Below are 13,888 nucleotides of genomic sequence, written 5' to 3' on the forward strand. Positions count from 1 at the left end.
AGTTTCTCTCTGCAAGGAGTATGATATTTTAGAGGTCTATTAAAGGTTAAAATATAAAGAAACACAAGTAAGAAAGGCACGTGTCTAGGCCCAGAGAGCCTATTCATGACCACTCACATCTTGCCTGCTAGGTGGAGAGCCGTGTGTGCTCCGAAGTGGAAGTAGAAAAAAAAAGGGCAGAACCTATTCACAACCAGGTTAAATACTCCATCTCGCTCTTGGCCCAGGTGAGGTTTCAGTGAGATTAGAGGGCATTCTGGGGAAGTGGAGCAAGGACTTCTGGGGATTGAAGTCCTGGATTCAAGTCCATTTTTACATATATGGTCAATCTTTGTGAATGTGCCATGTGCTGCTGAAAAGAAGGTGTATTCCTTTTTGTCTCTATTTATTTTTCTCCATATATTTATTAACTCTAATTTTTCTAAGATTTCATTCACCTCTTTTACCTCTTTCTTATTTATTTTTTTATTTGATTTATCTAAATTTGATAGTTTTAGGTTCAGGTCTCCCACTAGTATAATTTTACTATCTGTTTCCTCCTTCAATTCTACTAGTTTCCTCTTTAGAAATTTGGGTGCTATACCATTTGGTGCAAACATGTTGATTAGTGATATTTCCTCATTGTCTACACTCTCTTTTATGAGGATGTATTTACCTTCCCTGTCCCTTTTAATCAGGTCTATTTTTACTTTGGCTTTGTCAGATATGATTGTAATTCCTGCCTTCTTTCTTTTCTTTTCTTTTCTTTTTTAGGCTTTTGATCTGAGCTTTTTTTTTTAAAACATCTTATTTGGTCATTTCCAAACAGTATTCATTAGAAACAAAAATCATTTTCTTCCCCCCCCCCACCTCCCACCACCTCTCCCATAGCTGACACATGATTCCACTGGGTATCACATGTGTTCTTGACTCGAACCCATTTCTGTGTTGTTGGTATTTGCACTAGAGTGTTCATTTAGAGTCTCTCCTCAGTCATATCCCCTCCACCCCTGTAGTCAAACAGTTGCTTTTCTTCAGTGTTTTTACTCTCACAGTTTATCTTCTGCTTGTGGATAGTGTTTTTTAGATCCCTGCAGATTGTTCAGGGACATTGCATTGACACCAAATGAGAAGTCTATTACCTTTGATTATACCACAGTGTATCAGTCTCTGTGTATAATGATTTCCTGATTCTATTCCTTTCATTCTGCATCACTTCCTGGAGGTTGTTCCAGTCTCCATGGAATTCCTCCACTTCATTATTCCTTTGAGCACAATAGTATTCCATCACCAACAGATACCACGATTTGTTCAGCCATTCCCCAATTGAAGGGCATCCCCTCATTTTCCAATTTTTGGCCACCACAAAGAGTGCAGCTATGAATATTCTTGTACAACTTTTTTTCCTTATTATCTCTTTGGGGTACAAACCCAGCAGTGCTATGGCTGGATCAAAGGGCAGACAGTCTTTTATCGCCCTTTGGGCATAGTTCCAAATTGCCCTCCAGAATGGTTGGATCAATTCACAACTCCACCAGCAATGAATTAGTGTCCCTACTTTGCCGCATCCCCTCCAGCATTTATTACTTTCCATAGCTGTCATGTTAGCCAATCTGGTAGCCTGCCTTCTTTCTATCAGTTGAGGCCCAATAGGTCTTGCGCCAACCTTTAATTCTGACCTCGTGAGTATCTAACCACCTCAGGTGTGTTTCTTGTAGACACCATATGGTAGGATTTTGGATTCTAATCCACTCTCCTATTCATCTACGTTTTATGGGTGAGTTCATCCCATTCACGTTCAAAGTTATGATTGTCACTTGTGAATTTCCTAGCATTTTGATATCCTCTCCTAATTCTTTTTCTTCTTCTAAGTCCTTTCTTCTTTTGCTATATCCTTTTAACCCCTTGGTTTACTTTTAGTCAATCCCCCTAATCCCCTCCCTTAATATGCTTCCCTTTCTGGTCCCTCCCTTTTTGTTCCCTTCTTTTTTTTTTAGGGTCTGTTAAGTTCCCTCCCCCCTCTCCTTCCCTCCCTTTTTTTGAACTCCCTTCCCCCTACCCCACTTAGTTTTCCCTTCTTTCTTACCCTGTAGGATAAGATAGACTTCAAGATGCCAGTGGATCTAGATGTTCTTCTCTCTCAGAATTGATTTCACTGAGAGTAATGTTTGAGTATTACCTATTAGCACTCTCTTCCTCTCCCTCTTATAAGAGTATTCCTCTCCTCCCCTTCCCATGTGTATCTTTGTGTGATAAAGATTATTCTATTTATTTTATTTCTTCAAGTATCTCTTGGTACCATCATTGATTCTCCCCACCCTTTTTTGCATATCATTTTATAGCCTTTAATGCCACAATCTTTTCCTATGAATGATTCTTCTATTTACTATAATAATGAATACAATTTTTGAGAGTTACAAAGAACATTTTGCCCATATATTAATAAATGCAATTTAATCTAATTGTAGCCCTTAAAGAAGAGAGTTTGAATGAAAACAAATTTTTTCTCCTTTTCCCTTTTTCATATTTACCTTTTCATGTTTCTCTTGATCTTTGTGTTTGGATATCAAACTTTCCACTTAGTTCTGGTCTTTTCTTTACGAATACTTGGAAATCTTCTATTTTGTTGAATGCCCATACTTCCCCCTGGAAGTATATAGTCAGTTTTGATGGATAGGTGATTCTTGGTTGAAGATCCAGTTCTCTTGCCTTTCTGAATATCGTGTTCCAGGTCTTGCGGTCCTATAGTGTGGAAGCTACCAGGTATTGTGTGATCCTGATCGGTATTCCTTGGTATCTGAATTGTCTCTTTTTGGCTTCTTGTAGAATTTTCTCCTGAGATTGAAAGCTTTGTAATTTAGCAATTACATTCCTGGGAATTGTCTTTTGGGGATTTAGTGTAGAGGGTGTTCTGTAAACTCTTTCAATGTCTATTTTGCCCCCTTGTTCAAGAACATCAGGGCAATTTTCTTGGATGATTTCTTGTATTATGATGTCAATATTTCTGTTTATTTCTGGCTTTTCAGGTAGACCAGTGACTCTCAAATTGTCTCTCCGTCCTCTGTTTTCCTGAGCTGTCACTTTGTCAGTGAGATATTTTATGTTTTCTTCTATTTTGTCAGTCTTTTGACTTTACTTTATTAATTCTTGCTGTTTTGCAAGATCATTGTCTTCCATTTGCCTAATTCTGGTCTTTAAAGACTGGTTTTCCTTTTTAGTTTGGTCTATCCTGCTTTTTGTGGCTTCCAGCTGTTTTTGAAATTGGGAGTTCTTGTCCCTTAGATTGTTGTTTTCTCTTTGAATTATTTCCCACTTTTCTTGCCAGAAGGCTTCTATCTTTCTGATAAGCTCCAATTTGAATTCTTCCAGAGATTGTGGACAATTTCCATTTTGGGGGGAAAGTTTTGATGTTGTTTGAATTTCTTCCTCTTTTTTCTCTGTAGCCTGGGTTTTCCCTCCCTAAAAAGTTTCCAGGGTCAATGCATTCTTCCTGTTTTTCTTGGAGGGTATTTGCTTGTCCTGGGCAGAATTAGCCATCCCTATGGTGGTTTTTCCTTCCCTTTTTAGTCAGAAATCTGAGTGAGATGGGCAGGGTCTCTATTTATGGAGTTAAGGAGCAAGGTTTTTGCCTGAGACAAGCTCTGGAATCTCCGCAGCCTCTGTTGTTCACAAGAGCACCCACAGTCTGCGCTCCTCAGTGCACAGGGGTTTCCAGTGTAACTGCTCTCAGGGGTATGCCTTAGGCAGTCCTACTCAGCTCCCAAGGACCTAGAGGTGCTGCCTTGCTCACTTCAGAGGTGTCCCTCCCTCACTCGCTGTTTCTGGTGTGTTCTGGCTCTGACTCTGGCTCCATAGGTGGGGTGGGGGAGGGTAGATCAGCTCATGTTTGGGTGGGAGCTTTTTTACCCTCTAATAGTGTGGAAATGCTAAAACCCCATGTACCTTCAATGCTGTGCCCTACTGTTGAGTCCCTCCATTCTTCTGAAAATGGTTTTTATGTTCTTTTTAGTTAGTCTATTTCATTGGGTGGTGGGGAGAGGAAGCATCCCACATCTAGACTGCCGCCATACTTACCTGGAAGTCAGCTATGTTGATTTAGATGTGCAAAATCTTTTGAATTTTATGAAACCAAAATTACATATTTTACCTCCTAATTTCTTTTTTTTTCTGCTTTGTCTCAAACTCTTACTCCAGCCATCTATCTGATAGATATTTTATCTTGTTCCCCCCCAATTTGCTTATGTATCATACTTAATATCTAAAAAATTTACACATTTTGACTGTATCATGATGTATAGTATGAGAGGTTAATCTCTTCCTTTTTCTGCTACATTACTTTCCAGTTCTATATTACCTTCCAGTTTCACCAGCAATTTTTGCCATATAGTGAGTTATGGCCTTTATAGCTGAGTTTGTTAGATTTATCAAACACTATGCTACTATGTTGTTTGCTTCTACAAATTGTGTAGCTAATCTGTTTCTCTGATCAACCTCAAGTTATTACCAAGTAACAACCATTTTGATAATGATAGCTTTGATTTGTAGTTTGAGATCTGGTATTGTTGGGCCCTCTTTCTTCCTACTTTTTTTTCATTGACTCCTTTGATATTTTTGACTTCTCTGTCCATGCAGATGAATTATTATTATTTTTCCATCCTGATAAAGTAATTCCTCGACAGTTTGATTTGTAAGGTACATAATAAAATAGTATTGTCATTTTTTGGAGATTGACTCTACCTACCCTTGAACAATTAATATTACTTCAATTATTTAGACTTTTACTTGTTTGGATAGTAATTGGCTGGACTGTAATTGTGTTCATCTAATTCCTGTGTGTGATGTGTTAGATAGACTCCCAGATCATGTCTATTGTTCTTTTAGTGGAATTTCTCGCTCTGCTTATTCCTGTTGGGTTTTATTCATAACAAACAAAAATACTGATAATTTGTGTGGGTTTATTTTGTATCTTGCAACTTTGTTTGTAATACTCACTGAAGTTTGTAATTATTTCAATTAGTTTTTTAGTTGACTCTGTATTTCTCTAAGTAAACTATCATGTCTTCAAAAAGTGGTAGTTTTGCTTCCTCATTGTCTATATTTATTCCTTCTATTTCCTTTTCTTGATTTATTGCCATAGCTACCATTTTTATACCAATATTGAATAGGAATTATGATGATGGACACCTTTACCAGAATCATATTAGAAAGGCTTCTTATTTATCTCCATTATAGATAATGATTTTTCTTGGTTTTACATACTATTTACAATGTTTACCAAAAAAACACATTCGAAATAGAAAAATACACAAAGTTAAAATAACGGGTTTGAACAGAATCCATTGAACTTAAACTACATAAAAAAGGCAGGAATAGTAATCATGATCTCAGATAAAGGAAAAGTAAAAAAACAGACTTAATTAAAAGAGAGAAACAGGGAAACTATATTAAAGGTACCTTGGTCAATGAATTAATATCAATTGTGAACAAATTTTCACCTACTGGCATAGTATTTAAATTCTTTTTTTTTTAAACCCTTACCTTCCATCTTGGAGTCAATACTGTGTATTGGTTCCAAGGCAGAAGAGTGGTAAGGGCTAGGCAATGGGGGTCAAGTGACTTGCCCAGGGTCACACAACTGGGAAGTGTCTGAGGCCAGATTTGAACCTAGGACCTCCCATCTCTAGGCCTGGCTCTCAATCCACTGAGCTACCCAGCTGCCCCCCCCATAGTATTCAAATTCTTTAAATAAAGATTAAATGAATTATGGGGAGAAAGTAGTAAAACCATAATAAATCACAATAGTGCTTCAATTTATTCTTCTCTGATCTAAACGAATCTAACCATAAAGTAAACAAGAAAGAAAGTAAGGAGATAGATAGAATTTTTTTTAAGTTGGATAGAATATCAGCCTCTGGAGAATGTTGAATAGAAAAGTAGTAATAGCTATTCTCATCTATATTTAACACCTTCATAAAAATTCACAAAATTTTAGGATATAAAATCTCACAAATATAGTATGCAGAAATGTTAAATTTATATTTTCTAACCACAGTGTGATAAAATTACATTTAAAAATGGGCATTCCAAGCATAAATTTCAACTTGGAAACTAAACAACTTAATCCTACAGAATGAGTGTGTCAAAGGCAAAAAAGGCAAAAAATGGGTCAATTATTTCATTAAAGATAGTTACAATAATGGGAAAATATACCAAAATTTGTGGGATGCAACAAAAGCAATACTTAAAATACTTTTGTGTAAACACTTACAACAATAAAAGAGAAAAAGAGCTGACCAGTGAATTGAGCATGCAGCAAAAAACAACTCCCTAAGAAAAACAACAAATTAACCCCCCCCAACAAAATACCGAAATGTAAAACCTGAAAAGAAAAGGAAAAATTAATAAAACTTAAAGAAAAAATCACATTGAACTAATAAATAAAATTAGAAGTTGTTTTATGAGGGGAAAAAACATAAAGTGGGTAAACCATTGAGCAACTGGATTTTAAAAAATATTTTATTTTCCAATTACATGTAATAACAATTTTCAACATACAATTTCTGAAATGGTAAAATCTAAATTATCTCCCTCTCTCCCTTCCCTTTCCTTTCTAGGAGACAGTAAGCAAGTTGACTGGATTATACATATATTTTCATGCAATACATACTTTCATAATGGTCATTGTTGTAAGAGAATATTCATAGAAAACCAAAACTCCCAAACCCCCAAAACATAAATAAATTAAAGTGAAAAATAGTTTGCTATAATCTGCATTTCAACACCAATAATTGTTTCTCTGGAGGTACATAGCATTCTTTGTTACAAGTCCTTCAGAATTTTCCTGGACTGTTGTATTGCTAAGAGTAACTAAGTTTTTCACAGTTAATTATCTCACAATATAGCTGTTACTCTGTACAATGTTCTGGTTCTGCTTATTTCACTCTATATTAGTTCGTGTAGACCTTTCCAGCTCTTTCTGAAATCATCCTGTTCATCATTTCTTACAGCACAGTAGTATTCCATCATCATCATATACCACAATTTGTTCAGCCATTGCCCAATTGATAGGCATCCCCTCAGTTTCCAATTCTTTGTCACCACAAAAATAGCTGCTATAAGTATTTTTGCACAAGTAAGTTCTCTTACACCAATTTTTAAAAAAGAAAACCAAATTATTAGTTTCAAAAATTAAAACAATGAATGTACCAACAATGAAGATAAAACAAAAACAATTATTAAGAGCTATTTTACCAAAATACATGTCACTAAAATGGATTGCTTTATTGAAATGAATATTTGTAAAAATATAAATTGCCCGGATTAATAGAAGAGGAAATAGAACATTTTAATGACCCCCAACTTGGAAAAAGAAGTGGAATAACTCAGATAAATTCCCTAAGGGAAAAATAAGACTCAGGACTTGATAGATTTCTAAGCAAATTCTACCAAATATTTGAAGTAAAATTAATTCTAATACTACATAAACTATTTGAAAAATAGATTAATAAATTATTTCTATGAAACAAATATGGTCCTGATATATAAGCCAGGGAGAACAAAATAAAGAAAGAAAGCAAATTATATGCCAGTTTCCCTAATGAATATTGCTGCAAATTTTTAAATAAAATATTATCAAAGAAACTATGGTGACATTGCAGAGATGATTCACCATGGATTTATTTCAGGAACTCAGGATTAGTTCAATATTAGGAAAACTATGAGCATAACTGACCATGTCTTATGTATTTATATATTTTTAAACTTTTACCATTTGTCTTAGAACAGATACTAAGTATTGGTTCCAAGGCCAAATAGTGGTAAAGGTTAAGCAATTGGGGTTAAGTGACTTGTCCAGGGTCACACAGCTAGAAATAGTTGGGAGGCTAGATCTGAACCCAAAGACCTCCTATCTCCAGACCTGGTTCTCTAGCCACTGAACCATCTAACCATCCTTTAAGTACCTATCTTTTCCTCCACCCTTGACAAGACTAAATTATTTTATTATTTATTTTAAATCATTCCCTTTTTTTCTTAGTCCAAGGTTTCAAGGCATAAGAGTGGTAAGGGCTAGACAACTGGGGTTAAGTGACTTACCCAGGGTCACACAACTAGGAAGTGTCAGAGACTAGATTTGAATCTAGGACATCCTATCTCCAGGTCTGGTTCTCTATTCACTGAACCACCTAGGTGCCCCTTCCTAACCCCAGTTAATTGTAGTGCCTGCTTTCTGTGGATTACTTCCTTTTTATCTTACATATAGCTTGCCATGTTTGCATATTTCTTCCCTCATTAGATTATAAACTCTTAGAACAGGGATTATCTTCTGCTTGTTTTTGTATTTGCTACATTTAGCACAGTGCCTGGCACCACTTAATAAATGTTTGTTGATTGATATCAATAACATAAAACAAAAATCATATATTTTTTTCAATAGATGCAGAAGAAGTTTTTGACAGAATACAATATCCATTTCTGCTTTGTTGTTGTTTTAAATACTAGAAAGAACTGGAATAAATGGAGCTTTTCTTATTGTGATAAATTATATTATCTAAAACTAAACAAGCATCAACCGCAAAGTAGATAAATTAGAAGCCATTCTAATAAGATTAGGGGTGAAGCAAGAATGTCTATTATCACCATTCCTAATCAGTATTGATCTATAAATGTTAGCTATCACAGTAAGTCAAGAAACGGAAATAGAAGGAATAAGCATACAACATTTTGCAAATGACAGATGGTTTACTTAGAGGACCTCAGAGAATCAACTAAGAAATTAATTAAAACATTTACAAACTTCAGCAAAGTTGCAAAATATGAAATAATCCATATAAATCATCACCATTTCTTTAGAGTACTAATCAGCAGGAAGAAAGAGAACTAGAAATTTCATTTTAAGTAACTACGGACAGTACTTGGGAGTCTACCTGCCAAAACACATAGGAACTACACATTAGTCCACCCCCTACTCCCTTTTATAGTGAAAACAGAATAGCTTTGCATTATTCAAATATTCTTTCCTTTGCATTTGAAGGTCTTGAGTATTTGAAAACCCTTAGGTTGTCCCTATGCATCCTGTCTTCTAGATCCATATGTTTTGCTGACATAGAGAAGATATTTTCTTTTATAGCTTGTTTTTTCCATCTAGATTGCCTTTTGTTTCTGTATATTTGCCATCCCAATCTATTCTTTATTTTGTTTCTTTGGTGAAGTTTCCCATTGCAGATCAAGTTTTTCTTTTCTGCTTGTTATTTTTGCTGTGCAGAACATAAATTCTGCTTCCATAAGTCATTTCTCTTTGACACTGCTTAGGAAACAGTGTGGTTTTGTTTCATATTCTTAAATTCTACCTAATTCTGTGTCATATCAAGTGTTAGATCTCTTTCCTTCATTTTGCAGTATTGATTCATAGATGCCTGATCTTGTTTAATAGATTTGGAAGCCATATTTCCTTCTTTTGTTACCTTTTTATGTTGATTTATCTATTTATTTGAAAGGTCTGAGATTTGTTTCTCCTGGAATCTTTGATATTTTCAATCCTCCTGCCCTATTTATTTTGCTTTTTTTTTTTCCACTTCTAACTCCCTTCCCTCTGTGATATCCTTAGGGGATTTCTGTCTAAGAAAATGATCAAATATTTAATGGGGTATATTTTGCTTTAAATTTATTTTTTTAATTTAATTTAAAATTTTGTTTTAAAAAATAAAATAAAAAATAAATGAAATAAACAAATAATGACAGTTGTGAGGGAAAAATTCAAATGATCTTGTAAATTCTAATTGTCTGTGAAGTTCTTTGAGGACTTGCCAGGTTCCTTGGGACCTTTTATTTGGAAAGGTAAAAAAAATACTATCAATTCTGTGGAGAAAGAAGCTTAAAAAATGACTAATGAGAAAGTTGTAAAATCTAAGTCACTAAATTAAATTACTAAACATAAATCTGTGGAATTTGAATTGGGTTTATCTTTATTTTATTTATCTTTAGTGTATATATACACATATATAAGAATGAAAGTTTTTTCCCCTTTTAGGAAGATCTTTCATGCGTAATGAATACTAAAGATAAATGTTTTTAGTAATTGTGGCTTAATTTAACTGAATGTTATTGCAACAATAAGATAAACAACCATACCTTGTGCTAAGCTGTGATTTAGGGAGTAAAAAAAATGGGAATTCAATTTGATCTGATTCTAATTTTGAATTTAGCTAAAAATGTTTAAATTATTGTGAAGCCAGTACTCTATCATTCAAGGGAAATGTCATGAGCTGTTCAAAAGTTGTGTGATCTGAGAAATGCTACAGAGGAATGTATGTACCTGGCAAGGGTAAGAATATGGTCTTATTAAGGTAATGACAGGATGCCATGGACTCATTCTTCCTATTAGGCTATTTCTTTTCTGAAGAGAATATTTTCCACCTTGTTGACTTTGACACTGGATTATACCCTGTGAATAATGTGGAATTCTGTTGAATGATTGGCTGTTCCATAAGGTATCTGGGATTTTTTTCTGAAATCAAACAGAGCTGAGGGACTTTTCCCCCTGGTATACATATAATTCAGTCTGTGACTTTTTGGCTTAGCCCAGAGGAAAAGTTCTGATTTTGTTACAATTGTGTCCTATTTCCTTACAAAGCAAATTTCTATAAACATGATTCTATAAACACTGTGAAATTGCATGCATGTTTCAGAATAAATTCTATTTATTTTTAAATATTCTTTTCTTTTTTAAATGTTAAGTTCTTGGTTCTCTCCCTCCCTTTCCCCCCTCCCCCACTCATTCAGAAGGCAAACAATATGTATGAAATCATAAAAAATATAATTCCATATTAGCCACATCCCAAAACAAACCAAAAAGAAAAAAAAAGGAAGAAAATGATGCTCCAATTTGCACTCAATCAGTTCTTTCTCTGGAGATGGATAACATTTTTTGTCATGAGTTATTTGGAATTGTCTTGAATCATGGAATGATCAGAGTAGTCATGTCTTTCACAGTTGATCATCATTACAACATTGCTGTTACTGTGTACAATGATCTCCTGGTTTTTCCCATTTCACTTTGCATCAGCTCATATTGGTCTTGCCATGTTTGTCTGTCATTTGCCCTTGTCATTTCTTATAGTATAAAAGTACTCCATCACAATCATATACCACTGCTAGCTCAGTCATTCCCCAATTGATGAGCATACCCTCAGTTTCCAATTCTTTGCTAATGCAAAAAGAGCTGCTTTAAATATTTTTGTACATATCATTTTTCCCCCTTTTCTTTTGATCTCTTTAGTGTGCAGATCTAGCAGTGGTGTTTCTGGAGGAAAGGGCATGCACTGTTTTATAGTCCTTAGGTCACAGCTCCAGATTGTGCTCCAGAATGATTGTATTAGTTCACAACAGTTTTATTGTGCACATTTTCCCTCGTCCCCTCCAGCATTTATCTTTTCTGAAAGGTATCATTTCTGAGGTAATACCTCTGAGTTATTTTTATGTCTTTCTCCATAGTGACTGCATTTTTTCATGATTATGAATATCTTTAATCATCTGTTCATGTCCTTTGACCAGTTATCAATTTGGGCCAGCCATTCCCTTAGCAGTCTCCAGGAGAGAAAGGCCTAGAGATGGCCTTCTAAGAGCTCTTGATTCCTCTAAAAAGCCTCCACTTCCTCCCACTATTCCCTTTTATTCTTAGTGAAATCTTTTCCAGTTGGAGGATTCTGACTTTACTCTGGGCAAGAGGTACCTCTTCTAGAAGCCAGGAGTCATAAGATTTTTAGAATGGTTGCAGAGTACACATGTTCACTTTCCTGTGCCACTATTTTTCCTCTACCCTACCATCTAAAGAGATTTATTTACAGATAAAGAGGTTTTGTTTGCATTCTTATTCAATGTGTGTGCGTGCATGTGTTTGTGTGTTGAGGGGGAGAAGAAATTTTGTAACTTCAATCTTAAAATGTCAACTTTCTCCCTTTTAAAATTCAACTTGTCTTCGGGTGCCAATTAAAGGGGCAAAAGTTAGTGTTCAATTTCCCCAGAGGAAAGGTTCTTTTTTTTATAAATGTAACTCAGTTCTCAACTTGAGAAATGAGACCTTTCTCAGAGAAATGCTGTAAAGGTTTGAGATATTTCTTCATTGTCTAAGGTTGCTGTTCAGTTGGGTCAGATTTTTTGTGACCCTATTTGGGCTTTTTCTTAGCAAAGACACTGGGGTGATTTGCCATTTCCTTCTCCAGCTCATTTTAGAGATGAGAAAACTGAGGGAAACTAAGTGGCTTGTCCAAAGTCACACTGATGTTAAATGTCGGGGGTCACATTTGAACTCAGGAAATGTCCTGGCCCTCTGTACACTGTACCACTTGGGGGCCCAAAGTATTTCATTAATACTCTTTTATCAAACACTCTGTGCAAGGCATATGATACAAATAAAACATTAATCTCCTGACATTACCTTAAAATTTTAAGAGCAGAAAAATGAATCAGAATTTGTGTCAAAGCACAATGGAGTCAATGATTAAAAAAAAAAGTCTACTAACTCGGCAAATTGAATTCACAATTAAAATTTGTTCCAGGGTTTTATATAAAAGAAATGCCATATAAAAACAGTTCTTTGATCCAACCACCATCTCGGTCAATAAATAACCAAGGACCCTTAGATACATACATACACACACAGATGAAGGATGGTGAAGGGGCGTTTAGGGTCCCCAGGGGTAGCTAACCCAAACCCCGCCCCAAGCTTAGAACAGAAACAGATGAGCACTTCGACAGCACAGCAGATGCTCTTCCCTCTCTGCTACTACCTATCCCAGATAGGAAGGCTAGGAGGATCCCTACTCAATTGCGCTACGTTGCTATTGGATGTTCTCCCAGAAGCCAATCAGGAAGAGCGTCAGTGCGCAAATTGAGGGGAGGGGAGCATTGTTTTTTACAAGTGGAGGTCTGCCTTTTTTTTCCTTCTGTCTCCCTTCCTCTCCCCTGTTGTTTTGTTTCTCCTAGATTTCTTTAGGAGCCTGAGAAGTGATGCAAATCTCTGTAGCTTAAAGAAGGCTCCAGCATCTCTCCCTCATCAATCTTTTCCTCTTCTCCCGCTATGGGGCTAATTTGGGGCTCATAGGAGTTAATGGGTTTCCCAAGTGCTCCCAGCCAGTCAAACTCCAGCCAGGAGATGGCTTAAGAATCAAAAGGAGTTAACAGACTGAGTTTGAGGAGGGAAAATTAGGAAAAAGAAAGACCAAAAATAAAAACCCCATTAAATACAATTTTAAAAAAGAGCAAAGAGAAGAAGGCGAGAGGAAGGAAGAAGATGAGTTTCTCCGAGGACGAGTTGAGCAGCCTTTGCCAGGAAGCGCTGCACATCGTCGCGGAGCTCTGCTTCGCGGGACAGGTGGAGTGGGAGAAATGCTCTGGCATCTTCCCCCCAGATAAAGCCAACCGGGGTGGAGACAACACAGGTAACAAAAAAAGAAAAAGAAAGAAAGAAAGAAAGAAAGAAAAAAAAAGAAAGAAAAAAATGGGCCGGAGGACGGGAGGGCTCTGCCTACTTCCTTCAGCATCTCTGTCCTCCCTGTCTCCAAACTCCGAGGTCTGCTTGTTGCCTTCCCTCCCCAGGCTCGGGTTTCCTTCTTTCTTTCTGTATTCTCTTCTGACATCTGCTCGCGGTTTGTCTTGCGGTTGAGCTTTTCTAAGTCTCACTGTCTTCCAACCTTTTCCTAGGAAGTTCTCGCCAGAATTAAATCGCCCCCCCTACTTTTCTTCAGGGTTCATTTTCTACTGCTTGGCTGAGGTGTGCCGCTTTCCCCTTTCCTTACATCTTTCGTGCCTTCCCCCCTGCGACTCAAACTAGAGCTGTCAAAATGATTTCCTGCCAGAGCGGGTGTGAGCACGGGTTGGAGGCCAGTGCAGTGGTTGTTGCCCAGATTGTACT

General features: G+C 36.2%; 1 protein-coding gene across 1 annotated transcript in view; it reads left to right on the top strand.

The window, feature by feature from the left end:
* The first annotated feature begins 12,233 nt into the window (after positions 1-12,233).
* The window catches only part of SYT10 (synaptotagmin 10), an 83,650-nt gene continuing 81,995 nt past the window's right edge, over positions 12,234-13,888 (top strand). Inside the window, exon 1 of the mRNA XM_001375190.4 lies at positions 12,234-13,415. Coding sequence (XP_001375227.1) covers positions 13,268-13,415 — 148 coding nt within the window. The 5' untranslated portion in view covers positions 12,234-13,267. The remainder of the gene's footprint in view (positions 13,416-13,888) is intronic.

This window comes from Monodelphis domestica, chromosome 5 (genome assembly GCF_027887165.1).
Source record: "Monodelphis domestica isolate mMonDom1 chromosome 5, mMonDom1.pri, whole genome shotgun sequence".
Lineage (NCBI taxonomy): Eukaryota > Metazoa > Chordata > Mammalia > Didelphimorphia > Didelphidae > Monodelphis > Monodelphis domestica.